This window comes from Lissotriton vulgaris, chromosome 7 (genome assembly GCF_964263255.1).
Source record: "Lissotriton vulgaris chromosome 7, aLisVul1.2, whole genome shotgun sequence".
In the NCBI taxonomy this organism is placed as follows: Eukaryota; Metazoa; Chordata; class Amphibia; order Caudata; family Salamandridae; genus Lissotriton; species Lissotriton vulgaris.
The window spans coordinates 315,201,849-315,229,835 of record NC_141695.1 but is presented as its reverse complement, the minus strand read 5'-3'; the positions used below and the strand labels follow the sequence as shown (position 1 = coordinate 315,229,835).

General features: G+C 46.9%; 2 protein-coding genes across 2 annotated transcripts in view; one reads left to right on the top strand and one right to left on the bottom strand.

The window, feature by feature from the left end:
• Positions 1–1,822: 1,822 nt before the first annotated feature.
• On the bottom strand, positions 1,823–3,376 carry LOC147701460 (syncytin-2-like). The gene has a single exon (XM_086928657.1). The coding sequence runs from the start codon at positions 3,374–3,376 to the stop codon at positions 1,823–1,825; it is 1,554 nt and encodes a 517-aa protein (XP_086784783.1).
• A 9,454-nt stretch (positions 3,377–12,830) lies between these two features.
• The window catches only part of LOC147701459 (insulin-like growth factor 3.L), a 237,490-nt gene continuing 222,333 nt past the window's right edge, over positions 12,831–27,987 (top strand). The window contains exon 1 of the mRNA XM_086930134.1: positions 12,831–15,509. Within this exon, the coding sequence (XP_086786260.1) occupies positions 15,342–15,509 (168 nt within the window). The 5' untranslated portion in view covers positions 12,831–15,341. The remainder of the gene's footprint in view (positions 15,510–27,987) is intronic.

Sequence of the window (27,987 nt, the reverse complement as noted above, 5' to 3'; positions counted from 1 at the left end):
CCTCCATCCATGGCGTATGGCAGACCCAGGCACCCCCAGTGGACCAGGGAGACGCGACTGGGATAGGCAATGCCCACAGCTCATCAGCGCTAAAGAGACTCCTCCAGGACTCTAGGATGCCGCAAGATGGGTCGGATGGCTGAGAGCACTGCTAGACGGCGACTGCCATCTTAACGGCATCCCTAACTTGTTTTGTAACTGCTTTTATGCCCCTTCAATTTTGTGTTTTCGTCTTGGGCCTGCTGCTTTATTAGCTCTGTGTTTGCTTTCCAGATTTTTCGAAACTTCACTTTCAAGTATGACGGTTTTCTCTGGCCAGTCTTTTTTTAACTGCATTACAACCCCTTCTCCGTGGCGCGAATTTCACTGCGGCGCGGGAGGCTAGGGGGTGATCTCGGCGCTGCGGTGCTCATGACGGAACCACGCCGTCATGAGTCACGGCGGCTTGTGCTCATGACGGCGTAGTTCCGTCACGTCCCCGCCCGCTCATTTGCCCGCACAGGCGGAGAATTAATGACGCGTGGGCAGAGCAGCAGCGGCATGACGAAACCATGCCATAATGAACACACGCCGCCCATGGCTCATGACGGCGTGGTTCTGTCATAAGCACGCTACGGGTTAAAAAACATACATGTTGCAGCATTCACTAAGGGTGCATTTGTTTATGACTTGCCCTCATTTCGGTCGCATTCCGTGAAATGCCACCTTCCTACCCATTTTGGGAAAGCCATCTTAAGCTACATGTTTTTAAATTGTGTCAACCAGTGATATCAACACTTGCCTAAATGCATGTTTATGCAAGCTGTTAGCAGTTCTTAGGTTGTACGCCTCAATAACATGCTATACTCTACCCAGGTGTCCCTTCCTGCATGAAAACAATCATCCACGCAACGTAGACACCCCCTATTGTGGAAAAAGGTAGGGCCGATGACCTTTTTCAGAGTTGCCCGGCGTTAACCGCCTCTATTACCACTCAAATTACCAAACAAAGAGGCAGGCGCTGGAGACTGGAAGGCAGGAAACAGAAGTTTTATTCTGACAGAGCAGAACACTTCAAATCAGACAACCGGGTATCTTCTCGAGGTGCTCTAACCGCATCTCTGAGGCCTGGCCTCTTATACACAGGTTTACGATCTTTATTACAGTTTATTGCATGTGGCACATTCTTGCAAATGCTTTGAAGTATAAAAGGACATCCTCGGAATCCCCGCTTCAGGCCCGTTCCCACACACATTTACAGTTGAAGTCTCCACCCCGGTCACAACAGGTGATGATTGTCGCGCAGCTGGACATTCCGCCGATTCACGGAATGTATGTGGTTGATCGGATCTTATGGGGGTGTGGGCTTTGTTCAACTCGTGGAACCTTTGATGGGAGAAGCTTCCTACTGTATGGGGGGGGGGGCAATAAACGGCATCCGCAGGGCCAGGTGGCGGCCTGGGAACGAGTAAGACAAACGGGCACAGAGGAAAGGGGGGGTTTTATCAAAGGACCCAGGATCATGAAAGGAATGGAGGGAGGTGTTGAGCTGGGAACCGGATGGGGTTCCGAGGCAGAGCTGTGCTGAACAGGGGTTTATGGCCCAAGGCATGTGAGAGCGGAGGCTGTCAGCGCGCGGGGGATGCTTGCGAGGTCAGGAGTGAGAGAGAGAGAGAGAGACGCGCTGGCTGTCGGTGATGGGCAGAGAGGCCATGGCATTTAAAATGGCTGCCGCTTACGCGCACGAATGGGCTCGAAAAAAGGGCAAGATGGCGCCGATAATGTTGACACTACAGTCTAGGTTTTAACAGTCCTCCCTTTTCAACATATCTAGCCAGCTTGCCTACTCAAGGTCTATCCGCATTAAATTCCTAATCTCGACATCATATAGTGCTCCCATACGTTCCTTTCCAAAGTCCACAGTCTTAGGGCAGATACAATTCGCACATAATGAACACAGAGGCGGCAAGCATTGAATTCCTAAGCAGAACCCACATATCACAACCACAGGAATCAGGATAATGGTAAACAGTCTCCAGCCCCAGTTCTTAACAGTATTCCAAAACCATCCACCAAGCGACCATTCTTCCTGCTCCTGGTGAACTTCTGAGGAGAGTCTGTGGAGATGTTCGATGGCCTTGTACACTGAGGGTGAATTGTCCGGTATATATGTACAGCAGCTGGACCCAATAATGCGGCATGCTCCACCACGATCCGCTAGAACCACATCTAGAACAAGGCGGTTCTGGAGAGCCACCAGGCGGACCGCTTGAAGCTCGGCTGTGTTGTTTGCAAGGATACCAGCTGTGATGTTCATTGTTGTCTCGACTGCCTGAGTCAAATGTCGGATGGCACAGCTGTTTGCCATCGGGCCCCAGAGTGGAACAAGTCCCTTCATTGCGTCGAGGAACTGTGCTCCTGTAGAGTCGGTTTGTTCAATGTCCTTGGCTCGTTTTTGTCGATGATGATTCGTTGGAGCCACATAGGTCGGAGGAAGGATGAAGGAGATAAAACAAGTGCCCCCCCAGCCTTTGGGGAGCCAAGTGTAGGCTTTTGTGCCACAAACGAAGTACATGTTTGGAGAGGATACAAAGGAAGGTGGATCGGCAGAGTCCAAAGTTCTGGTGAAGCGGCAAGCACTGCGGCCCACCAGCTGTGTCCCAAGCCCTTCTATGCTCATAAGGCCTGTGACGTTGATGACAGATAGGGCCACAGTCAGGGTGGCGGCTGTTCGCTTCCGAAGGTAGGAGAAGGTGGGTCTGGTCGGATTGTTGAACACCTGCATTTCAATTCGTTCTTTGGCAGGGATGTCCATGTGGATAGAGTCGTTGGAGGTCTGCGGGCAGAAATGTGTCTTTGTTTTGTTTCGCCAGACCTCATGAAAGAAATGCGTCATGGTTTTGCTGGAGGTGGCATTGTCTCTATGGCTCTTTTGCAGGAGGATTAGCCAAGCAAGGCAGGAGCCGTGAATTGAGAAGGGAGAAGGGATGAAGGGTATCGAATGTCCAGTGGCGTGGGGTAGCAACCCACAGATCCAGCAGTTGGTGGCATTGGTGGCAAGATTGTGCTGGTGCAGCAGCTGTACAAAGGAGTTGTTCCAAAACTCCTTTCGCCTTTCTCTGAGTTGGGGAGAGAGAGAGATCAAATAATGCTCCTTCATGGTGGTAGGCTGTGCAGTGGTCAGGAATGTCTCATGAGCGGGTGCGTTTTCTTCCACAATCCAGAGTGTGGTCATGAGGAGAAGGCAGAAGAGGATCGTGATAAAAAGTACAATTGTCTTTGAACTGTGGATTCTGTCTGTCTTTGGGTTCCTGTAGCGAATTTTCGGATGTCCGGTTGCTTCCATCACCTTCTTATCGGGCGCTTCCATCATCTTCTTATCGGGCGCTTCCATCATCTTCAAGGGAGCTCGGCAGCGGGCAGAACCAAAAACCTCGTCTGGCTTTCTCTCCTGACAGCCTTTGTAGTGTTAGGCCACCGATCTGAGAATTATGACTTAGTCAATGGTCTGCTTAGCCGAAACTCTCTCCTTTCGTCGCAGGTTATACCCTTCTTTGGATGGCACGGTGGGGTCAGGAATCTTTGCAAGTTCAAGTGTCTCTGTGTCTGGGTAGCAATTCAGCGATGGTCGGTCTTTGTTCAGGAGCTCTTCCTGGGTGGTCACGTCTTCGGTCGTCGTCAGAGTCGGGGGAATCCGCTTGCAATGGTGCGCATGCACCCAGGTCCGCTTTCCTTCCACTCGAAGAGCTGTTCGGGTGGTGAGTAGGACTTGCCAGGGGCCCGTCCACCGGGGTTCCAGACTCTTGGCGCGCTGGAAATTCTTTATCAGGATGAAGTCCCCGGGTTGCAGGTCGTGTCCGGGACCCCTGGAAGCGTCAGGGATGGCATGCAGCACCTGTTGGTGAATGACAGACAGAGTTTTAGTCAATTTGTACAAGTAATCAGACATTAGGACGTCCGGGGCGTCATGATTGGAAGTCGGTTTTGGTGCAGACCAAACGCTCATGGGTCGGCCGAAAACGACCTCGTAAGGTGTCAAGTGGTGTTTGGTGGGGGTGGAACGCATCGATAGCAATGCTAGTGGGAGAGCGTCCGGCCATTTCAGTCCTGTGGTAGCCACTATCTTGGCTAGCTTTAGTTTTAGCGTGGCATTGTATCGCTCAACAAGTCCAGCAGACTGGGGGTGGAAGACTGCGTGGAACTTCTGTTTTACACCCAGCCCCTTTAAGATGAGCTGGATAACTTCGGCTACGAAGTGGGGGCCATTGTCGCTCCATAAAATTCGACAAAGGCCGTAGCGAGGGAAAAATTCTTTTAACAGTACTTTTGCAGTGGTCATAGCAGTGTTATCACGGGTTGGGTATGCTTCCACCCATTTGCTGAATGCGCACACCACGGCAAGTACGTATTTCAGGCCTTGGCATCTGTCTAGTTGGATGTAGTCCATCTGCAGGACTTTAAACGGGTGATTGGGAACCCCAAACCCTCCCCGCGGTACCACAGTTCCTTTCCCGGGGTTATGTTGCAAGCATATCAAACATTGTTGGACCAGACGTTTGGCGGAGTCTGTGATTTTGTCGTTGTGCCAAACTCTGGAGACAAGTTCAATCATGGGGGCTGATCCTATGTGAGCAGGGGAGTGTGCCATAGTCAGTATGGGAATCAGGTATGAGTCAGGTAGCAACCATTTGTTCGTGTCTTTTGTCCGCCAGCAGCCTTCATCGTCTTTCAGTCCCACCCGTGCCCATTTAGTCAATTCGTGTTGTGTGCTGGCCATTTGAATGTCCCTAATAGTGTCCCTAGCGCTGGTCCATTTCTCGGCTTGGGACCTGGTTACGTACATGCGTGTCGTCGTCCTATTTTCAGCTGTGGTTCGAGCAGTGATATCGGCTAATGCATTTCCCTGTCCAATAATGTCTGTCACTTTCTTGTGTGCCTGGCATTTGATAACCGCAAGTCTTTTGGGGAGAAGGACAGCTTCGATCAGGGCGGAGACTAGATCTCCATGTAAGATGGGGTGCCGTGCGAGGTCAAGAATCCCCTTTCCTTCCAAAGGAGCCCAAAATGGTGAACCACCCCGAAGGCATACTGGCTGTCGGTGTAAATGTTCTCTGTGGTTCCTGCTGCTAGTATGCATGCTCGTGTCAGGGCAATCAGTTCCGCTGCCTGTGCAGATCGTTGTGTGATGCGGGCTGTCTCTACTACAGTATGGGCCGTGGTGACTGCATAGGCAGCTGAAGTGGTGCCATCGGGGAGTTTGATGCAAGAGCCGTCCACCCACAGCTCTCCGTCAGGGTCAGGGAAAGCCGTGTCTCTGAGGTCAACCCTACTTCTAGTCTGTTCGTCCGTGAGGGTCACACAGTCATGTACAGGGGGCACATTTGGATCGTTCTCCAGTAGGGGCAACAAAGTTGCCGGGTTCAGTGTGGTGCATCTTTTCAGGGTGATGTGGGGTGCGAGCAGAGTCAGTTCGTATCCAGTCAGTCGTGCACTCTTCAGGTGTTGCGTCTTAGTTTGGTTCAGGAGGGTGTCAACTGCATGGGGTACTAGTACCGTAAGGGAATTCGAGAGCACGATCCCCTCACTCTGTCGGATAGAGATCGCAGCGGCAGCTACAGCTCGAAGGCAGGCAGGCAAGGCTCTGGCTACGGGGTCAAGAGTGGCAGAGAAGTAAGCGCATGGTCGTTGCTTTGGGCCAATGGACTGGGTCAAGACAGATAAAGCACACCCCTCCCTTTCATGAGTGTAGAGGGAGAAGGGCTTTGTGTAATCGGGGGTACCTAGGACAGGGGCTGAACACAGGGCATCTTGTAGCTCTATGAAGGAGGATTGGCATTCAGGGGTCCAAGGGAGGGGGAAGGGGACATCTTTAGCTAGTAGAGAAAGCAGCGGTTTCACAATGAGGCTGAAGTTTGGCAACCACTGCCGACAGAAGGAGGTGAGGCCTAGTAGGGAGCGGACTTGTTTCTGGGTCTTAGGGACAGGGGTTTCAAGAATGGTTTGGATCCGGTCGGGAGTAAGTTTCCTTCCGTCTTTGGACAGAAGGTGGCCTAAGTAAGTGACCTGGGGTTGGCAGAATTGCAACTTCTTCTTGGAGACCTTGTGGCCATTTTCCGCAAGGAAGTGCAGGAGCTGAATGGTGGCGGTGGCCGCTAGTGGAGTGGTGTCGGCTGCCAAAAGGATGTCATCGACGTATTGTATCAACACCACTCCATCGGGTAACTGGACCTCATCCAGTTGTCTCTTGAGGGCCTGACTGTAGATGCTGGGGCTTTCTGTGTAGCCTTGGGGTGCTCGACAGAATCTATATGAGCGGGCTTTTAGGGTGAAGCCGAAGAGATATCGGCTGTCTGGGTGGATGGGGATGGAGAAAAATGCGTTTTTGAGGTCAATGACAGTGAAGGTGGTGGCAGTAGAAGGAATCAAAGTCAGGATAGTGGTGATGTCTGAGACCACAGGGTACTGGGGTACAACTACTTTGTTGATCTCTCGAAGGTCGATGATGAAGCGGTATGCTTTCTCATCTCCCTCTCCTTGTTTCTTGATGATGGGCAAGATAGGGCTGTTGCAAACGTTGCTAACCACTTCCTCTACCACTCCTGCGTCTATCAGTGACTGAATAATCTTTACCAATGCCTTCTCGCCCTCGGGCGATATCCGATATTGTGGAATTTTTGGGAGTATGGCGTCCGGTCGAACAGTGATGTGCACTGGGTCAATCATCATGCGTCCTACGTCCGAATCTGTCTTGGCCCCCAGATACGGAGGCAGAGTGTCAAGTAGGGACGAGTCAGCGTCAGTGATAGTAAACATGCGTCGGGAAGGGCAATGTCTAAGCAGAATGGGGTTGTCGTACAGGAAAACTCGAACTCCGTCTTGGGAACATCTAATAGTCGCTCGGAAATGCTTCAGCAAGTCGAGTCCCATAATGGCGTCAGGGGTATTGGCGGAAAGCAAAAACGTCGTGTCAGTGGTATTGTTCTCTAAGTCGAAGGGGATCGGAGTGGACAAAGGGTTAGTGGAGGGCGTTCCATCGAAACCTATCGATGTCACAAGTGAGCCAGACAAGGGTGCCCTTGGAATCAGTCGTTTAGATAACGCACTACGTGTCGCGCCAGTGTCTACCAGAAATGGAGACTTTGTACCCAGGACCTTAGCAGTGACATAAGGACCTTGCTGGTCAACATAGAGCTCGACTGTATCCCTCCCTTGCCCTTGGCAGTCCTATGCGAAGTCGCGGGCATCGTCGCAGTCAGACTGCTGGTACTGGTTCTGTCTGGGTCGGTCAAATGTATTTGGTCTGTTTGATTTATCGTTAGTCATGTCATTTGCGGGCCCCCGTTGCTGTCCTCTATTTCTCGGTCCACCCGCTACGTCCTTGGGCCCTATTTCTGTTCATCTCCAACAGAACCGGGCACTGGGATTTCCAATGGCTGAATCCTTTGCAGAAGGCACACTGGTCCTCGCTAATGTCTGTACGTCCAATGTGGGGTGTTGAGGTGCGGTCTTTAGGAGGTGTGTTCCTGGGGACATTTGTCTGATACTTTCCTTTGTATTGCTCCCGTCCTATAGTCACCCCTTGCAACTGCGCAATCATCACCCTCTCTTTTAAGTCTTTCTTCTTTTTCTCTGTCGCTCTATCGTTTTCATTTTTCTGGTGCTCGTAATATTGGGCCATCTGAAGGATAGCCGCAGGTTTGGAGGCCGCCCAACTACTCTCACTGGCCTGCAGTTTCTGAGAGACCTCCGGCGACAAACCCTTAACATAATTCTGGACAAACAGATGGTGTCCGGTTGCAGTGGTCATGTCCTGGCCGCTGTAATCGGAGAACACCGTTTCAAACCGGGAGAAGTAGTCCGATACGTCTTCCTGGGGTTTCTGACGACAAGCCGTTACTATCGACCAGTCCACTTTCTTTTCTGGGATCAGGGTTTTCAATTTCTGTACAATTTTGTCTGGGAGGTCTAAAATGGATTTCAAAGGCTTCTGTCCAGGTTCTCGTTGCCTATCTATGTCATCGAGTTGTGACCAGGTATGTCCGAACAGCTCAAGGTGGTCGACTTTCCGGATTTGCTTCCACACATCAGCTGGTAGACATAACCCGAAAAACAAGTCGATGTCAGCCAGGGTCATAATCGTTGAACCTAGGGCTGTACCTAATTCAGTGTAGAAGGCAGTGGGGTTTTTAGATAAATCGGGCAGAGATTTCCGGAACGTCCGAATATCTTGCCGATCCCATGGCTGGTAGACCCAGTTGTACACTACCCTCCCTCTCGCATCTTGGTGGTTGCCGTCATCGTGTGTTCCTAGACCTCGTGGAGGAACCCAGTAGGGGGCAGCCTCTCTTATTGGCATCATGGTGCTAGCTCGCTCAGTTCGTGGTTCGGTTGCTACGGGTGTCGTGGGTTTAGCTTCCGATTCCTGTTCAGTGAGGTGGCGGAAAACCTCAAGCGTACGCGTAAGGAGGTCCGTCACATCACACTCGCCCTCATCCCCGATATCGACCTTCCTATACAGAGTCGTTAGGCTCTCGGGACCTTTGTCTCGATATCGGTCCTCATACGCGTTCAGGGCATGATAACACAGTCGTACGGCAAAATGTCGTCTGTGGCTCCCTGCATATGAGTTGAACATATTCGTGATGTGCTCTTCACTTTACTTTCTTTCTACCAGTGTCCTCACTATCTTGTCAATCCCTGCTCGCTCATCCTTGCTTAATCTGTTCGTTCTTGCGGAATCAGCCTTTCGGGTCTCTGGGTCATCTAACACTGTCGCTTGTGCTGTATCTAGTACAAGGGGTTCGGCCGGCGCGGAGGCCATAGGGACCGAAGCTCTGGTACCACTCTCGTCTGTGCTTGGGGATAGCGGGTGCTGTGCTGAGGTTTGGGAAGGGGCATATGGAGGGGGCATGTAGATGATCGGAGGACCTAACAAGAGATCATCGTTGGCTCGCTGTTTTGAGGGTAATTCAGGGTAGAGCGTAGAGGGCGTTCTAACCGGACACTGAATTGATGTCTCTACCTCTAGTTTCTGTTTGGCTTCTTCTCTTTCCTTAATCTCTTCTTCTAATTTCTTGGCAGCTAGGTGGGCTGCCTTTCGCAGCTCTTTTCCCAACCTACTTTCATTTCTCTTTTTACGCTGTTCGGTTTCTTTGCGCCACATGCCGAGACTATCGAGCATAGTGGGCGTCGTCTTGTGTTTCCCAAGGGCTGTTTCTAGCGCGCTTATTTTATCTTCGTCGAAGGATCCTATCAGTGGCCACTGACTCTTCTGATCCTTCTTCGTATATTTATGCCACAGCTTGCTATAAGCTATAGCGATCAATCCATGCTTCATGAACATGTCCTTATTAGGGGTGCCTTCCAGTGGAGCCGGTTCATCTCTAATAAGCGGTCCGGGCTAAACAGGCTACCAATCAGTGGGGAGAAGATAGGCATGACGGATTACAACGGGGACAAAAGTCTGCACTACCTATCTTATCACTGCGTGCAAAGACTAGACAGAATATTTCTATTCTTCGTTGTTTGCAGGCGGTGAATACCTCAAAAGAACCAATATCGAACAGTCAATGTTCGGTCAATCAAACAATCAATGGGGAGAATAAGTAGGCACGACGGGTTACAACGGGGACAAAAGTCTGCGTTACCCACCCTTTCACTACCTGCAAAGAGAGAACCTGTTCTTCCCTGTTTGCAGACAGAGAATCTCCAGAAAACAATCCGCGAACAACAGTTCGGGCCAAACAATCAATCAGTGGGGGAGGAAGATAGGCACGACGGATTACAACGGGGACAAAAGTCTACGTTACCTATCCTTCACTGCTTGCAAAGAGAGAGCCTGTTGTTTCTCCGTTTGCAGACAGTGAATCTCCAAACGAACCAACAAAAGAGTAATACTAGTATTATCCAAATCAAACAATCATTTCGCAATTTGTCGTGTTTACACGACCTTACCCGGACCGCATGGACAGGTCTTCCGAATCCAGCGCCCGATCGTCCTCTATTCTTCGTGATCTTCGCGGCACTCCTGATGGTTCCCAGTCAGGACCGTAGATCACTCGAGAGAGGTCTGTTCGGAACCAGTGAAGTTCGGATGATCGGCTGTCAGACGAGGGTCTATCGGACAGGAGCTCTCCCGATCGTTGCAGTCGTTCACTCTGTCGTCAGGACCTCTCCCACTGGATCCACGAGTCGCTGATGGGCCCCACGTTTGGGACGCCAATTGTGGAAAAAGGTAGGGCGGATGACCTTTTTCAGAGTTGCCCGGCGTTAACCGCCTCTATTACCACTCAAATTACCAAACAAAGAGGCAGGCGCTGGAGACTGGAAGGCAGGAAACAGAAGTTTTATTCCGACGGAGCAGAACACTTCAAATCAGACAACAGGGTATCTTCTCGAGGTGCTCTAACCGCATCTCTGAGGCCTGGCCTCTTATATACAGGTTTACGATCTTTATTACAGTTTATTGCATGTGGCACATTCTTGCAAATGCTTTGAAGTATGAAAGGACATCCTCGGAATCCCCGCTTCAGGCCCGTTCCCGCACACATTTACAGTTGAAGTCCCCACCCCGGTCACAACAGGTGATGATTGTCGCGCAGCTGGACATTCCGCCGATTCACGGAATGTATGTGGTTGATCGGATCTCATGGGGTGGGGGCTTTGATCAACTCGTGGATGCTTTGATGGGAGAAGCTTCCTACTGTATGGGGGGGGGCAATAAACGGCATCCGCAGGGCCAGGTGGCGGCCTGGGAACGAGTAAGACAAACGGGCACAGAGGAAAGGGGGGGTTTTATCAAAGGACCCGGGATCATGAAAGGAATGGAGGGAGGTGTTGAGCTGGGAACAGGATGGGGTTCCGAGGCAGAGCTGTGCTGAAGAGGGGTTTATGGCCCAAGGCATGTGAGAGCGGGGGCTGTCAGCGCGCGGGGGATGCTTGCGAGGTCAGGAGTGAGAGAGAGAGAGAGAGACGCGCTGGCTGTCGGCGATGGACAGAGAGGCCATGGCATTTAAAATGGCTGCCGCTTACGCGCACGAATGGGCTCGAAAAGGGGGCAAGATGGCGCCGATAATGTTGACACTGCAGTCTAGGTTTTAACACTATGGTGCAAGGGTGCCTGTGTTGGCACTTGGCAGCCAATTGTGCGCCAACGCATGGGAAAGCACAGGGATGCATCATATTGTTGTAAATATGACGCATCCCTTTACTTTTAAAATGACGCAGTTCGGCGCTGCAAAGTGGCTTGCATCACCTTGTTGTAAATGAGGTCCATTATATATATGCAACCTTACTAAAAATCAAAAGTTCTTGACTAACGCCCGACTTAAAAAAATATATAAATTGTTTTCAAAATGTGGCACTCTGTATAGCGAAAGTTAAATAATAGTATGCTGCTTTATTAACGTTAACCCCAGAATCAATTAAAGAAGAGAATCATCCTCTGGAAGCTAAGTGGGAAACATGACAGCTCAATAAATCATTTACAGATCCTTGTTCCAATACACAAAATATCTTTTAAATCATGAGAGCTAAAAAACATTACTAGGGAGCAATAAACCAGCACATATGTTGTTAAAGTAATGTGACTAATTCAGCTCCCAGGCCCAGTGAAGATTCTAAACACCCCATTCTCAATAAAATCAATTTAATAATATATAAACTCCTTATGACTGCGGACTTCTCCGCATCAGCATTTTTCGGACCCTCTAGGTTCTGGTCCGACGAATAGCCTCTGAATACAGATTTGAGTGGAATCAGACGTTTCCCTCTAAACAAGGGTTTGGATACCGTCGGAGCAGCAGGTGCAGTGGCACCCGGGCCCAGAGCCCTACGTGAGCCACTGAACTCTGATACTTGCTGTATTATACTACCCCAACAGCTTTCAAAGGGGGCAGTTCCTTGCTTGCACCAGGTCCCCAGGCATCCTTGCTACGCTACTGGAATCGGTATTGAGGGTCCGGCCACGGTATTACCGCATGTAGTTTTACCGCATCATATTATGGCGAAGAATCCTCCTACGATGCACAGCACAATATAAAAGGCATTCTGCAGCTAGCATGCATAGAGCCGGAAAGTTGTGAAACTATGATATTGCTATAGCGCGCGGTATTACCATGACACAAATTATCAAGCATTGCGGTGTTCCCGTGTTTATACTGGATTACAGCATGGAAAAAGTGTCAGCCCTGTCATAAAGCTTGCGGTTACTCTAAGACCATACATGTGAAAACACCTGCAGCAGAATCCTTTTCTCGTATGATATTCCTCTTTCATGGTGGGAACCTCTCAATTCAGGGTTATTAAAAGTGACGTAATGGGGACACTATACCTTGTGGGAACTATGTTAGAAGCAACACAACACTATGCCATTATACGGGAGCCGACCACACGCATAGACAGTCGTGGTTTTACTATGTCTAATCGGGCCACAAATAGCACAGGCCCTGTTATGTCAGAGGTCAGACGATGCCCCGTGTTTCTGATGTCATTGGGGTCAGAGGTCACTCAACGACGGCCAGTACGGTCTACAGGGATTGTTTACTTCGTCGAGGAGAGAAAACAGTGCGGAGGGGAAAGCGGGAGGGGCGGGTTGGCAGAACAGTCTGATAAACAAGAACACACAGGCTGTGACCGAGCTCTCCGACTGCAGGGATTAGGGTCGACCTGCATTTCTAAGAACCCAGTCTCTTGTTTGTATTAGGCCGTCCTGAATCCACAAAGGCCTCAGTGTGCGACCCGCCCACCCCACACCCCGATGTCCAGCCACACAGGGCTGCCCGCCCGCCCCTGTCCTACCCGCCACCCAAAACAGCTGAGTAACCTTCCCTCTCAGAGCCCTTTGGCACACAAGTACGCGCAGGGCAGTCGGTGCCATATGGCCGCAGAGCTCCCCGGACAGAGTCCCGCCACCTCTCCTGCCCGCAGCATAGCTCAATGAAAGGTGCAGAGCTCCGTGAAGGCTGCAGAACCAGCAGCTGAGCGCTAGAACCGGCGCATAAAGCAAGACCCAGTGAACGGTGCAGATCCGACCAGCGGAGCGCCGTGAAGCCTGCAGAACCAGCAGCTGAGCACTAGAACCGGCCCACAAAGCAGATCTCAGTGAACGGTGCAGAGCTCCGTGAAGGCTGCAGAACGAGCAGCTGAGTGCTAGAAACGGCCCACAAAGCTAGAGGTGGAGCTGAAGGAGGGCTGATCGTGAAGGCTGCAGAGCTGTTGGAGAATCGCTTATCCAGCCTGCAGACCTCTAGACATCTATTCTGAACACTTTTGGAGGGCTGGTAGGTACCACACTATCAGAACTCAGGGAGAGCTGATGATAGAGGCTGCAGGGCTCTAGAAGGCCTGATGATACAGGCTGCGGAGCTGTAGAAGGACTGATGATACAGACTGCCGAGCTGTAGAAGGACTGATGATCCAGACTGCGGAGCTGTAGAAGGACTGATGATACAGACTGCGGAGCTGTAGAAGGACTGATGATACAGACTGCGGAGCTGTAGAAGGACTGATGATACAGGCTGCGGAGCTGTAGAAGGACTGATGATCCAGACTGCGGAGCTGTAGAAGGACTGATGATACAGACTGCGGAGCTGTAGAAGGACTGATGATATAGACTGCGGAGCTGTAGAAGGACTGATGATACAGGCTGTGGAGCTGTAGAAGGACTGATGATACAGACTGCAGAGCTGTAGAAGGACTGATGATACCGGCTGCGGAGCTCTAGAAGGACTGATGATACAGACTGCGGAGCTGTTGAAGGACTGATGATACAGGTTGCGGAAATGTAGAAGCTCTGATGATACAGGCTGCGGAGCTCTAGAAGAACTGATGATACAGGCTGCGGAGCTGTAGAAGGACAGATGATACAATCTGCGGAGCTGTAGAAGGACTGATGATACAGACTGTGTTGCTGTAGAAGGACTGATGATACAGACTGCAGAGCTCCAGAAGGACTGATGATACAGGCTGTGGAGCTGTGGAAGAACTGATGATACAGGCTGCGGAGCTGTAGAAGGACTGATGATACAGGCTGCGTAGCTCTAGAAGGACTGATGATACAGACTGCGGAGCTGTGGAAGGACTGATGATACAGACTGCGGAGCTGTAGAAGGACTGATGATACAGACAACGGAGCTCTAGAAGAACTGAAGGTACAGTCTGCGGGTCTCTAGTAAGACTGGTGATACAGGCTGGAGAGCACCGAGAGAGCTGCAGATCCAGCCAGTTGATCTAAAAGCGCGTGGATATCCTGTTGATGAAGCCTTGGAGGGCTTTTACCAAACAGTCAAAGCTCCAGGAGACTACAAAGACGGGCCAAGACTGATGATACAAGCTTCAGGGCTCTAGAAGCGCTGCAGATCCAACCATCAAATCTTAAGACAGGCTGGGGATCCAGTCATTAAAGGCCTCAAAACGCTCTTACAGACAACCATTGCTCTCAGAGGCTGCAGGGCTCCAGGAGGGAGTCTGATGCACTCCTACAAAGCACTTCATGACCAAGGAACAGCATAAACCAACCCCCGCCTGCACTTCCACCGACCCCCCCAGACACCTGCAATCCTCCTCCCACTCCCTTGCTCACACACCCCGCATCCGCTAAAGCTGCTCCAACATTGTCGCCAACTTCTTGAACGACCTTCCCCTTCACCTCTGAACCTCTCCCTCCCTCTTGAAATTCAGAAAGGGACTCACGACATGGCTCTTTGACTGATACCCCCCTCAGCAGCTAGATCCTAGCTCCTGGATGCCATAACGGGTGATTAGCCGCACTCTACTAATCCTGATTGATTGATCGATAATGCCACAGGATGCAGAGGTCTAGGAGGGATGATGACATAAGCTGTAGAGCTCTATGATGATGCTGATGCTGTAGACTGGGGAGACTTAGGAGAGTTGTAGATTCAACCAGAAGATCTCAAGGCAGTCTGGAGATCCGGTCAGTAAATTCTAGAAGGCTCCATAAGCCTGCAGAACCAGCAAGCTGAACTCCAGGGCGGGCTCTAATCCAGGATTCAGAACCTGTCAACAAAGCTACAAGAGGAATGCAGCTGCAGGCTCTTGAGCTCCAGAAGGACTGGTGACGTAGGCTACAGAGCACTGGACAAGCTGCAGACCCCGTGAGCAGAACTCAAGGCTGTCTGAAGATCTAGTATGCAAACTCTAGGAACGCTGTAGATCAAACAATCCAAGATCTGAAGGCTGTAGAACCTCAGCAGAGCTCCATGAATGCTGGTTGTCATCCAACAGCGTTGTAGGAGGCGTGCAGGTTTCTAGGACTTCTGGGGGGCCCTCAAATCCAGCACAGCTAGCTCTGTGGGGCTGCAGATCAAACAGCAAGGCTCTGGAGGGCTGTAAGGTGGGCAATGATCAAACCTGCCAAGCTGGAAGAGGACTTCAGAACTCTAGGGGGCTTCAGATCCAGGAGGCAGAGCTTTCTGAAAGCCAGCAGGCCAGTGGTTCCACCCTGCAGAAGCGCAGCCATGGCTTTCCTGGACTTGCACCAACAGGACTGTGCACACCTGCGTAAGAAGGTAACATTGCTCCTCGTCCAGCATCTCACGGGCTCCTGGGGCACTCTCTTGTAGTGCTGCTGCTTTCTTTTTATTCATGCCTTAGCTATTGTTCTTTCTTATTTCCCCATTTTTCTACTCTTCACACAGTCTCTCTCTTACCTCCTTTTCCCTCAATTGCCTCAGTTTACTAGTTGTTCTTACTCTTTGGGGCTTCTACTGTTTTTCCTTTTGCATGATGCCTTTCACACTCTGGTTGTTTCTCCCTCTTTGGGGTGCTCATGCTGTTTTCTGTCAGTGTTGTCATTTGTGTGCTCTCTCTTGCACCGCCTCTTTCAAGTTCTCCTTGTTTCTGCCTCTTGGTGGTTCTCTCATTGCCTCCTGCCCCATGCATGATCCATGTTCACGCTTCCTTCCACCCTTCTCTTCCATGGGTTTATGGTTGCACCCCCACCTGTCGCCCGGTCGCATGCAGTTCTTAATTTGTAAAAGAATATGTGTCGAGGACCAACGTTTCGCTTAAAGGCCTGTGGCTGGCGCAACAGAATGTTGGGGTGCAAATACCAAAACAGCCTAGTCTTTATTACACCTTGTGCCTTTTTAATCCACCTCCAGTGCTTAATTTGTAAAAGAATAAGTGTTGAAGACCAATATTTCGATTGGAGACCCATGGCTGGCGCAACAGAATGTTGGGGTACCAAATACCAAAGCTGCTTAGTCTTGATTACACCTCGTGCCTTTTTCATCCACCGCCAGACACTCCCTGTCCCTTTATCTCACTCTTGCAGGTTCTTTTTTTCCTTCTTGCTTTCTTTCTTTGTCCCTTTTTTATGTTTCTCTTTCTACTTCTTTCCCCTTTTGTGTTTTTTTATTCTCTTGTCCTGGGGCAAAGTCGGATGAGAAAAAATAAGCGATAATCCCGAAAAATTAGTTCCAGTGGCCCCCACCTGCAACCTCCGGCTCAAATTAAGCCCTGGTTCCATTCATCATGCTTCCTACTTGTTTTCCCAGTTTTCTTTGAGCTTCTTTGGGTTTCCCTGTGGCTTCCTGTCCCATGTATGATCAATTTCCTGCTTTCTGTCGTTTTTCCCATTGTTAAGATTTTTGGAGTCCTCAGCTCTGTTTTTTTCCTGTGTATTATCCCTTTCCCACTCTTCCTCCCTAAATTTCCCCCAGTAATTGGAACCCTACCGCTATTGTTAAAACTGAGCCACTCCAACTCCAAGGCTTTGAGGGGTTAACAATGTAATTATTGACCTGACTGACAGTGGTAAAGAAAAATACACCAATCAATCCATAGGTTTAAGGAAATTCTACTGGTGGACTCTCTTGTGGATCGAGCATTTCCTCCATAAAATAAAAGTTTTTTCGTTCAATCAATTTCTACATCAGGCCCTTACTGTTTCCACCTCATCTGAGGTGTGCCTGTCTGTTGTTGCCTCGTGAGTGTGTAATTGTTTGGCTATGAGAGCCTTTCCCAGGACTTTATGGGTGCTTCTCATGTATGTGAGTAGAGATGGCAGTGTGGAAACCTTTGGATTCCAACACACCACTAAGGTGGTCTTAGTTGTTGCCTTTTGTTAGCCATGGCCACTGGAATTATATGCATGATTATGGATTTGCTGCATTTGCCTCATAATTCACCATCTGCTGCACAATCTACAAAATGTTAACAAGAAAAATTGTTTCTAGCGCAAACAGTTCAAAAGTTACTTAAACCCATGTGCAGTAAAAGCTCTCTGCAAAGGTTGGCTGGTCACTTTTTTGTTGTTTATTGCTATATTTAGGTGTTACATTGGTACTAATGATGTGCAATCTATGCCTATACGTTTGTGTACAAGCGTAAAAAATTGCTAAATAATGAAGTGAGACTAGCATAAAATGTGGCTCAGAACGTGATGAGGGCCACTGAGTCTCATATATCTTACAAATATTCATTGGACTTTGGCTGTATAGGGGCCCTCGGTATGGATGGAACCAGGGCCCCCTTGAGACCTCCCTCTGCACTGCAGAGGTTGTAGGATTCTGTGTTATGCCGAGCTCCCAATCCCACTCCCATGCCCTCCCTCACCCTCAGCTGCGGCCATAGCTCTCTGCAAGCCTCCCGCCCGCCCCGCCCCTTCCCCCTCCCCTGTCACTCCCCTTGCCCCTGCATTGGCCGCTGTAGCAGCAGCCATGACACCGTCACAACACACTGACATCAGCAGGGATTGAGCGAGCCTCTGTGGGCACCCACCAGGTCTAAAGAGAAGTATGGCTCAATGGTTAGAGCGGCAGACCCTGATGCAGAGGTCTGGCCCGGACCAGGGTTCAATTCCCGCCTCGGCGGGTCTTGAGCTCAATTTCCCCGGACCTGATAAATCTCGCCTCAGTGCCTATTCTAATCATGGGTCCCACTCTGCAACTCTGGGCAATAGCTTGCTTAATCTCTACAACGGCCCCAACAGTGCTAGGATTCCTAACTTCACCTTGGGGGTGCCCAGGAGTGGGCACTTCACAGGGAAAGGCCAGGAAGGGTTCCACAGCGGTATGTGTACAGCGCCTTGAGACCCCTTCGGGGGTGATTCGTGCGGTATATAAGCGCTACATTTACATTTAAACCGCACCCAGGAATAGCCCAAGTGGGCACTGATTTTAATGTCTTCGAATTCAACCGGTGGCAGCTTTTTCAGTCTTCTTGGCCGGAAATTTAACATTGGACGGGAAACGGCCACTACAACATGGCCGTTTCCACGATAACCTTTACCACGCATTTATTACAATGCATGCGTGGTTACAACAACAGCCTTTACCACGCATACCTTTACCATGAGATACGTAGTAAAGGCATGTGAGATAAATGCTAAAAAAAGAAAAAGGGGGCTTGGGAGGTCCCCCCCCAAGAAAAAAAAAGTGTGGGATTAAAAAGGGGGGTTGGGGTTCTCCCCCACCCAAAAAACGAACCTGATGTTCCGAAACGGAGGCAATCAGCGTTGTTTAAGAGGAAACGGAAAGAAACTTCCGCTTCCTCTTTACAACGTACGAAGTCGGTGACGTCACCAACGAAGATGGAGAGGAGACGACATGAAAAGGTAAAAGGGAATTATAGTATAAAAAAAAGAATAAGGGTTAAGGGCAGGGGTAATTATAAGGAGTGGGGGCTGAGGGGTCATGTAAAGGTACAGGGGAGAGGTATAACCTTTACCAAGAGTATGCCCTTACCATGCAAACATTTACAACGAAAATCGTTGTAAATCTATGCGTGGTAAAGGAATATTCGTGGTAAAGGTTATGCGTGGAAAAAGCATCCCGTTGTAATACATGCGTGGTAAAGGCATGTGTTGCAACCGAATGTGTTGTAACGACATACAACCACATTGGACACCATTCAATAATTTTCTACCGGATCCAAGAGGCCTCAGAATTCTCCTTGTGATTGGCTATAATTTCAGTGCAGATTGTGCCCAGGGGAGACCGTTGCCCAGCTGTGCCTGAAGTAAAGCCCCATAGCATTGTGGTAGATGCAGTCTTGCCTTTTTTTCCAATCTTCTTTTCGGCAGTACAATACGATTGACTTTCAATGAAGTAATGTTTTATTTAAACAACGAGTGCAGTGCAATTAGCACTGATATCATGACATTTTGCTTTCATTAAAGCTCTTCAGAGGAGCTAAAACTTAGAATTTTAGCTTTATTAAACAAAGCACCAGATCAGCATTCCCCAAACTGGGCTAAAGCCCAAGCAATAAATAAAGATGCCTTTAAATTCCGTATTTGTCACATTTGCTGCACTTCAAATACAAAGGTCAAATGTCAGGCTACGTTTTCTAACAAATGACTGCTTATTTTTTAACATTGGTACTGGTTTTACAAATGTCTCTCACTTTGCAGTTTCAGAAAGAAAAGTGACAATCTAATTTTCTATGCATCTGAACTGTTGTATAGCGATACCTTTGAAGTTTTTCAGACTAGACAACGTGATGCATGTTTTGGCTATCAAAGAGCTTGGGACAATATTAAATTAAGCACTGAGTAGAAAATTGTGCAACTTCACCTTACATAATTTTTGTAGCTTATATGGAACGAAGCCAGCAGATTTTACTTCAATGTTAATATGTTCCAGGTTACATTTTCGCTCTTACATACTCTGCGGACCACGGAACAATACCAACGGACTTGCGGGACTAAGAATTTCCCAACCTTTGGATCTGAGACATTTTATACAGGATATAAGAATGCATATTAGAACATTGGAATGTTGGGAGCTCCATTGCAGACAATGGAGTGCTCCCTGCTTCTACGGGCCGGTAAAGGCCCGCAGAGCAACATTCCAATGTTCTACAAAGGCTTCTCGAAGCTCGAGGGGATTTATATCCCCTCCAGCTTCGAGAACCCTTTGTTTAATCTGTTAGAACATTCTGCCCTCTAGTGGCAGAATGTTCTAATAGCCTTATAGCCCTTCGTAGCAGGGCTATACCGGCAATTAAAGTCCCGCTGTCTCGTTAAAGTCCCTCGCCTTCGGCTCGGGCCTTTAACGATTCAGCGGCCCTTTAATAGCCGGTATAGCCCGCTACGGCGGACTATAAGGCTATATTATTACGTTTGCATCTGATACTCCGGATTGTAATAGTACTTGATTCTAGTTGAAATAATGCATTGCCCTGATGCATTGCTCTGATGAAGTCTGCTGTGACTGAAACAGCTCTAGACGAAACACATATTGGCATATGGGCATCTCTAAAGATGATCGAATAAAAGACTTCTGAACCGCATCCTCAGTTTGAAATTCGGTGTGCTTGGAGAAACTGTGATTACATTATGTTGTGCATCGGGGGAAAAATGGAGATTAAACAATTTCCTCCCTTACTTATTGTTTGTTAGAACGGATATAGCAAACAGATTTTTTTTTTTCACAACCGTCTTTATTAAAATGTTAGGCATAGCATAGGTACAGTTCTCCACAATCAGGAGGATACCGTCCACAATATACACATAGCAGGATGAACAGAGAGCCTAAAATTGAAATTACCCCCCTCCCCATCCCACAGCCCACCCCCCAGAACACCCCCCAACTCCCATCCCTAACTACCCACCCCTTATCCCTCCCTAACCCCGTGCACGTGTTCACAATTCGCTAGATATATAAATAAGGCAAAGTAGGTATCAGGTAGCAACCTAAGGTCCAGGGTCCCCTTCCAGAGGCGACACATCCTCCGTATCAGCTGGGGGTTCCAGAGGCAGTCCCCTGTAGTCCGCCCACCGCTTCCAGATCTTATAATGTTTCCGGGGGCACCCCCTGGCCTCAAATACCGGCAGTTCCAATCCCATAAGAAAGTCTAAGCCCGCCTTCCAGGCGGCAAGGGGGGGGGGCACGGTCACTCTTCCAGGCTTTCGCCAGGTCTCGCTTTGCCTTAATCAAACCCAGTAATAGTAGATGGCGTTTATAGATATTACCTCCAACATTCTCCAGGATATAGCAAACAGATTTTACAACACTTTTCAACCAGGTTTCAAGAACAAAGGGCCACATGCATCATTGCACCGTTTGCGATTCCTAAATTGCGAAAATTAAGGAACCGCTATTTAGAAATCGCAAACTGCAATGCATGAACAATTCGCATTTATTTTTTGCGATTCAGTATTTTTCCTTAATTGCGATTCACAATTTGCGAATCGCAATTAAGGAAAACCCTTCCCATTGATTCCTGCCCATAGGAATGAATGGGAAGGCATTCACATGTTGCGAATTTCAAATTGCGATTCGCAAAATGTGAATGCAATTTCAAGGGTGCAGGGGGGGGTCCAAAGAACCCCTCCCTGCACCCCTGAAATGTAACTTTAAATGCAATTTACACACACACACATGCCCCAAGGGCATGTGTGTGTGTAAATTAAAAGTTTCAAAAATGCAATTTGTGCCTATTTGAAAGTTTTTGGTAAATTAGCATGAAGTTCAACTTCATGCTAATTTACTACTTCCAAATTGCGAATTCGCAATTAAAAAATGATCATGCATTGCATTCAAGAAATCTGAAATTGCGATTTCTTAAATGCAATCGCAATTTTAGAAATCGCAACATGGTAAAATTGCGAAATGCATGATGCATTCCAAATTAGTCAATTGCATTCGCAAACGGCCAAAAATTGCGATTCGCACCGTTTGCGAATGCAATTGACGTTGATGCATGTGGGCAAAACAGTCTACTGATATGATAGAAGCACCTATGTTGCAATACCACTTACAAATGCCTACCTTACTGTACAGACCCCACCTGTATTTGTGAAGACATTAGTAGATTTCCTCTGACACTATCTATGGTTTACTCAAGATGGCATTACTGGATTTATTGCATTAACATGACTGTAGGTGTTCAGGCTGCCTAGTTGTAAGTTGCCCTACCTCGTCATTGATAGAGTAGATCAAATATATTAATTCCAGTGTCATTTCTTAAAGAAGTTGATTTGCTGTTGAGGGTAAAAATATCCTGCATCATTAGATGAAAGCCAATACAGACATACAACAAATACATGATTTATTATATAAATTAGATGTTTTTGATCATGAAATCAGCCATACAATAAATAAATTATTCATGAAGTAAATTGGATGTTTTTGATCTTGAGATCAGCCATGCCACAGATAAATGATTCCTGATGTAAATGAGATGTCTTTGATCATGAAATCATACAATATATGATATAAATGAAATCAGCCATAAAACAAATAGATGATTTACGAAATAAATTAGAGTTTTTTGATCATGAAATGTGCCATACAACAAATACATGATTTATGATATAAATTAGATGTTTTTAATAATTAAATCACAACAAAAATAGCCTGGCTGATGCACATTATTTTCTGTAGAAATTCAATGAAGTGGAGAAGTTTGGTGCGACCGGTGCTAATTTGGAATTTTTTATATTATTTGCAATTATAAGTGGTGTGAAGTTGATCACACCCAGTAATTATCCCGTGTGGTAAAGCTAGGACTCCATATCAAATCTTAGCAGGTAAAACCAGCAAGGATTTAACATGGGAATGGGACTGTACTATCATGACGCGCGGATTTTGGTGAGCTAAGCATTTAAATCCGCATGTTATTTCCCATTAAAGGAAAATGCTCTGCTTAGGTGCTACCTGATAAATTCCAAACTCTGGGAGTGTCGGATTTTATCAGATGATCTGTCCCTTAGGCCAGTTGTAATTAGGCCCTTAGTGTAATTTCTCCTTACATTAGGATGGTTCCTAGCTCTTTGGGGTGCACCAGTCAGGGGTCAATAAAATCTATAATCAAACCATTCTGCACTTATGAACAAGTTTGGAACCTGGTGGGGTCCACTCAAGCTTTAATCCTCCTGAGGTCGATAAAATAAGTACGATTCAGTTATTCTGTGAGAAGAAACCCCTCTGGTTGAAGGTGGATGAATGATTTTCTAATACATGTTATATTAAGGAAATGTTTGTAAGAAATCTGGCAAAAGACTGCTTTAAAACATCCATGATCCATGCTCAATCTAAAGTACATGGCATGGCTTGTATAGTGAGTATAGCGTAAAGTAAATGTATATATAGATATACTCATATATGTAGCGATCGATCAATAGACAGACAGATAGATAGGTAGATAGATAGATAGATAGATAGATAGATAGATAGATAGATAGATAGATAGATAGATAGATAGATAGATAGATAGATAGATAGATAGATAGATAGATAGATAATTACCGATGCCAGCTGAGATTTAATCAGCAAGTGGCAGCAGAAGTACAGCTTTGTACGTCACTGAAGTAAAGTTCAGAGTGCACAGCAGATGAATTCTGTGCAGAGGTAGAATTCTCGAAGTATGGCTAAATCTACCAGAGTCTTCTGTGTTGGCTTTGTTGGGGGGGGGGGAGTAAATTGGAAGCCAGACACGATCCGTCACACCACGTTTCCTCGATGGCCAGAGAGAATGATCAGTATTACTTAGGAATGTACATTTGCTCACTTTACCAAACATAGCTCCTTTAAGGGACTGACGAATGGTGAAAGATTCTTGGTGATCCAAGGCCCTCAACTTGCAATATCTAGGTACACCTTCTTTTGATGTAGCTCGACTCGAAGGTATTGGAGAGCCCTACATGAGCGCCAGTTGCTTTACAGAAGGACACGTTTATTTTCAGTATGCCCAGAATCACAGGCTGTTACACGCTGAAAGTCAAACCTGGCGCCTGAATTCCAAAGTTAGCCGCTGTGACCGTTATGCCACACCCTCTTCCAACTTGCTGGTATCCATCCACTAGAACCGTCGTTGTCTTGTTCGCCTTATGTTCCAACGCTCTGAAGAGGTCTGTGCGACATGCTGCGCATTAACTCCTAAAAAATAATTGATAATATTTGATTCCATTTTGTGTACTTGCTGGCATTATCGCGTCTTGTATGGCTCACGAGCCGTGGACCTGTTCAGAGCATGATTTATTAAGATAAGCAGAGAGGCAGTAAAGATAACAACATGTGTAGTTAATCTATTATACCTTGCCCAGAGTAGATAAGGTAAGCTGGCTTCTTTACAGCAGTGATAATACTGATAAAAAAACAGGCTTTTCGTGGCCCTTCCTGAAATTTCGCAACAGACAGGGCTTTTCGTTCATTGCCAGTTGGGCTTTAACCGACTCCTGCACTCTACCTTTAACTAAGTCTCGGCATGGCCTGCCTTATCTACTACGAGAGTGCACGGTTCAGTGTCCATTGAAAAATGCCTCTTGCACCCTGTTTATAATATGTATGTCGTTTCTGCAGTTTTGAAAAAAAATGAAATATATATATATATATATATATATATATATATATATATATATATATATATATATACAGTGATAGCTTCATGTATAATGTATGTAACCCTACATCAGATGGACACATGAGAGCCAACATATTAATATGGTTTCTCTGCATTTTTGCACCGCTCTGGATAGTCCCATAGACACATAAATCGTGTTTACATTTTGCACTATGCACTTTATCCATATTGCATGGTTAAGTTTGCACAAGGTCTCATGTTTACAATTTGCAGCACATCAGCACTTTATTATTGCAATGTTGCACTAATCAATGGCGTATATTACCACTGTAGACATCGCAGTTTCCACGCATAGCGCTATGTCGACACAACGTATTTGTACAGTGTAATTGTTTTTATATATTTTAAATTGGACTAATTCCAAGACATGGGCTTTTTCATTTATGCCAGTGAACGGACAATGAAACCTTGTTCTCAATGCACTTTGTTATTATTCCCATCATCCGACAAATATTTGACATACATTTACTTGCATTTCTGCCCACACTATCAATTACCTAGCCAATGCTATGTATACAAAGCAGTTTTTAACGTTTGTGTGAAATATGATCTTTCTACGTTTATTTAGGTATATCCAAGTTGACAGTATGTGTTATGTTTACATTATGTTTACATTTGGGCAATGCTTTATATATCGTTCCAATATGGCGGGACCTTTCTATGTACTCAGTGGAGCATTTAACAGCATAAGTCCGTTGTTCATGTTGATTAACAAACAGAGAAGTTGGCGCGCATTTGTTACACTGTTTGTATTTAAAATGGTGGAGTAACTATGGCTAATTGTCAGTGAACAGGGGCACAGTCGGTGCCCGAAACGCGTTTGACGAGACTTTGCACCCTGAATGCACGAATAAATTTCAACACGAGTGAAATTACCTGAAGTCTGGCTGTGGCGTTATTTGGTGTCCCGTTTCTTGTCCGCACGGAAAGTGCTTCACATGACAGGCTGGAGTATATATATATATGTATATATATATATATATATATATATATATATATATATATATATATATATATATATATGTATATATATATATGTGTACATATATATATATATATATATATATATATATATATACTCATTTACACACATGCACACATATATATACGGACTGGTCACTGCACCTGAGTCCGCAATGTGGGACTGCCTGCATGCCCTGTTTGTGCAAGCTTTTCGGATTACACTTTGATGTGGGGACTCCATCTACCAGCAACCTAAGCTCATACTGCACACAGAGTTGAAAAAACAGCGCCTCTGATTGGACTAATTGGATCCAATGGGAACACACTAGCAGTATATGCCCCACGCAAACCCATCTTGTTTAAACATAATGCTGGCAATGATTAAGGCATTCGCCGAAACGCGTCTGCCAGGTGTTTATAGTGTGAATTGGCTTCTTCCGGATGGTGGCAATAAAACTTACCTGGAGAGGTCCCAAGCATGTGTCGGGCCCGTTCTTTAAGGAGAGGCGGGACTGGTGTTTGATATATATGTATATATACATACGCTCCAACTGCACTTTTAAAATGGAGCACTCTCGGGCGAGTGCGGATTCACGGCTGTAGACTGCGCAATGTATTATCGCTCTGTTCCTTTAGTTACAAAAGAAAATTCCACACTCTCTGGGGCGTTCGAAGAAAACTTTATTTCTCGATGACCAGCAGCAACAAACGCGTTTCGGCAAACTGCCTTCTTCGGTGTTAATGACACACCGGAGAGGCCATGTTTTAAAGACATTTCATATGTGCATTAAAACAAAGAAGGGACCAGCGCTCTCGCGTCAGCGCCATTTTTGAAGTTTTATATAAACCAGCATTTCATATGCAACTAATCAATTGCATGATATCATTCATGCATATCATGCTCGTACACATATTTAAAAACACAATTGTAAATAAACATGGACACGTATTGTCGCAGTGCATGTTGTGATTATGAGGCTAATTTACAATTCACTTTTATGTATAACTCATAACACATTTCCTCAACCGTGTATCGGTTTTGCCATGCACTGAATAACATGGTATCTATATTCAATCTCGCCGTTGATCGACAAATGTCCCTTCCTTGTATGACACTCCTAGTGCACATCTTACTTTACACTCTCTTGTTTGACTGAGGCGTGCGTTAGTGTCCTTATTCTAATCTCAGTAATGTTTAGGAAAACACAATAAAATTTACAGTTCCAACATCAGTTGTAAGGGCTCCCAGCCCTGAATCACAGTTATAATTAGCCCAGAATAAATCAGGTTTAAGAGCCTATGTGTACGGCTAACTCTTCTCCACTGTTCAGGCCTCTCGGAAATTTAGTGAGTAAGTCTATTATGTATCGTGACTCTAGTCTCCGTAATTTACGTACCCTGTCACCCCCTCGGACACTCAACGGAACAAAATCCAAACCGTAAAATTGCAACTGGTTGCATTCACTTTGATGTTTCTCAGCAAAGTGGCGTGCTACGGGATATGCAGGATCTATCTTATCAATGTCCCTAAGATGTTCTAATATTCTGATCTTCAATTGGTGGACCTTACTGCCTATATAGCGTAGCCCGCATGGGCACACCAGGCAGTATGCTGCATATGGTGTACTACAGGTAATGAATTTGGTTATCTTCTTTACCTTTCATGTGTCCGGTATTTTATATGATAGGACTCTTTTGCTGTTTGGGCAAGCTTTGCACCTACTGCATGGAAAGATGCCCATAATTTCTTTCAGCGTACTCACTCTCTGTGGTATTTTTTACAAATGGCTTCTGACCAGCATATCACGAAGCGACCTTGCTGTCTTGAATGTCACTAGCGGATAGGCTGGAATGTCGTCACATATAATACTGTCTGTTTTCAGAATATGCCAATTCTTTTTGAGCATCTGTTTTAAGTAATTGGCTTCTGCAGAATAAGGGGTAACCATCCGGAATTTACCCTTATCATCTCTCTCTCTTTGTTTTTCCTTGTCGATGAACAATTTGTCTCTCTGGATTCCTCTCACTTTTCGCAATGTAGCATTTAACGCTGCGGGCTCATATCCCCTCACAGTAAACCTGGCTATACTCTCTGAGGCAGCCGCCTCAAAGTCCTTCTCCCTGATACTGCTCCTCTTCAACCTGGGAAGTTCCCCATATGGTATACTCTGGATAAGTTTCGAAGGGTGGCTGCTGGTAGCAAATAATGTAGAGTTCCCTGTGGTGGACTTGCGGTATAGGGCTGTCTGAATTCTGCCCTCTTCTGCAAATACCCTCAGGTCCAGGTAGTCCACTGCAACCGAACTCACTGTTGCAGAGAAGTGCAAGTTTACCTCATTTGTGTTAAGAATATCGATATACCCAAGAGCCGAATCCATTCTCCCCTGCCACACAATGAACAGGTCATCGATATATCGATACCACTCAACTACCTTGCCGCTGTTGTTCACACCCTCCTAGGTTCTGGGCACCTGCTCCTCCCACCAGCCAACGAACAGGTTCGCATAGCTGGTAGCAAAGCAGGTACCCATCGCCATACCAGACATCTGTCTGTAATATTGGCCCTCAAACAAAAAGTTGTTATTTCTTAGACAGAACTCCATGAACTCCATCAGCATTTGATTATGTTCTGAGTACCTCAGCTGGCGTTTCTCTAAGTAAAACTTAGCAGCCTTTACACCGTCCCTATGGTCTATACAAGTATAGAGACTC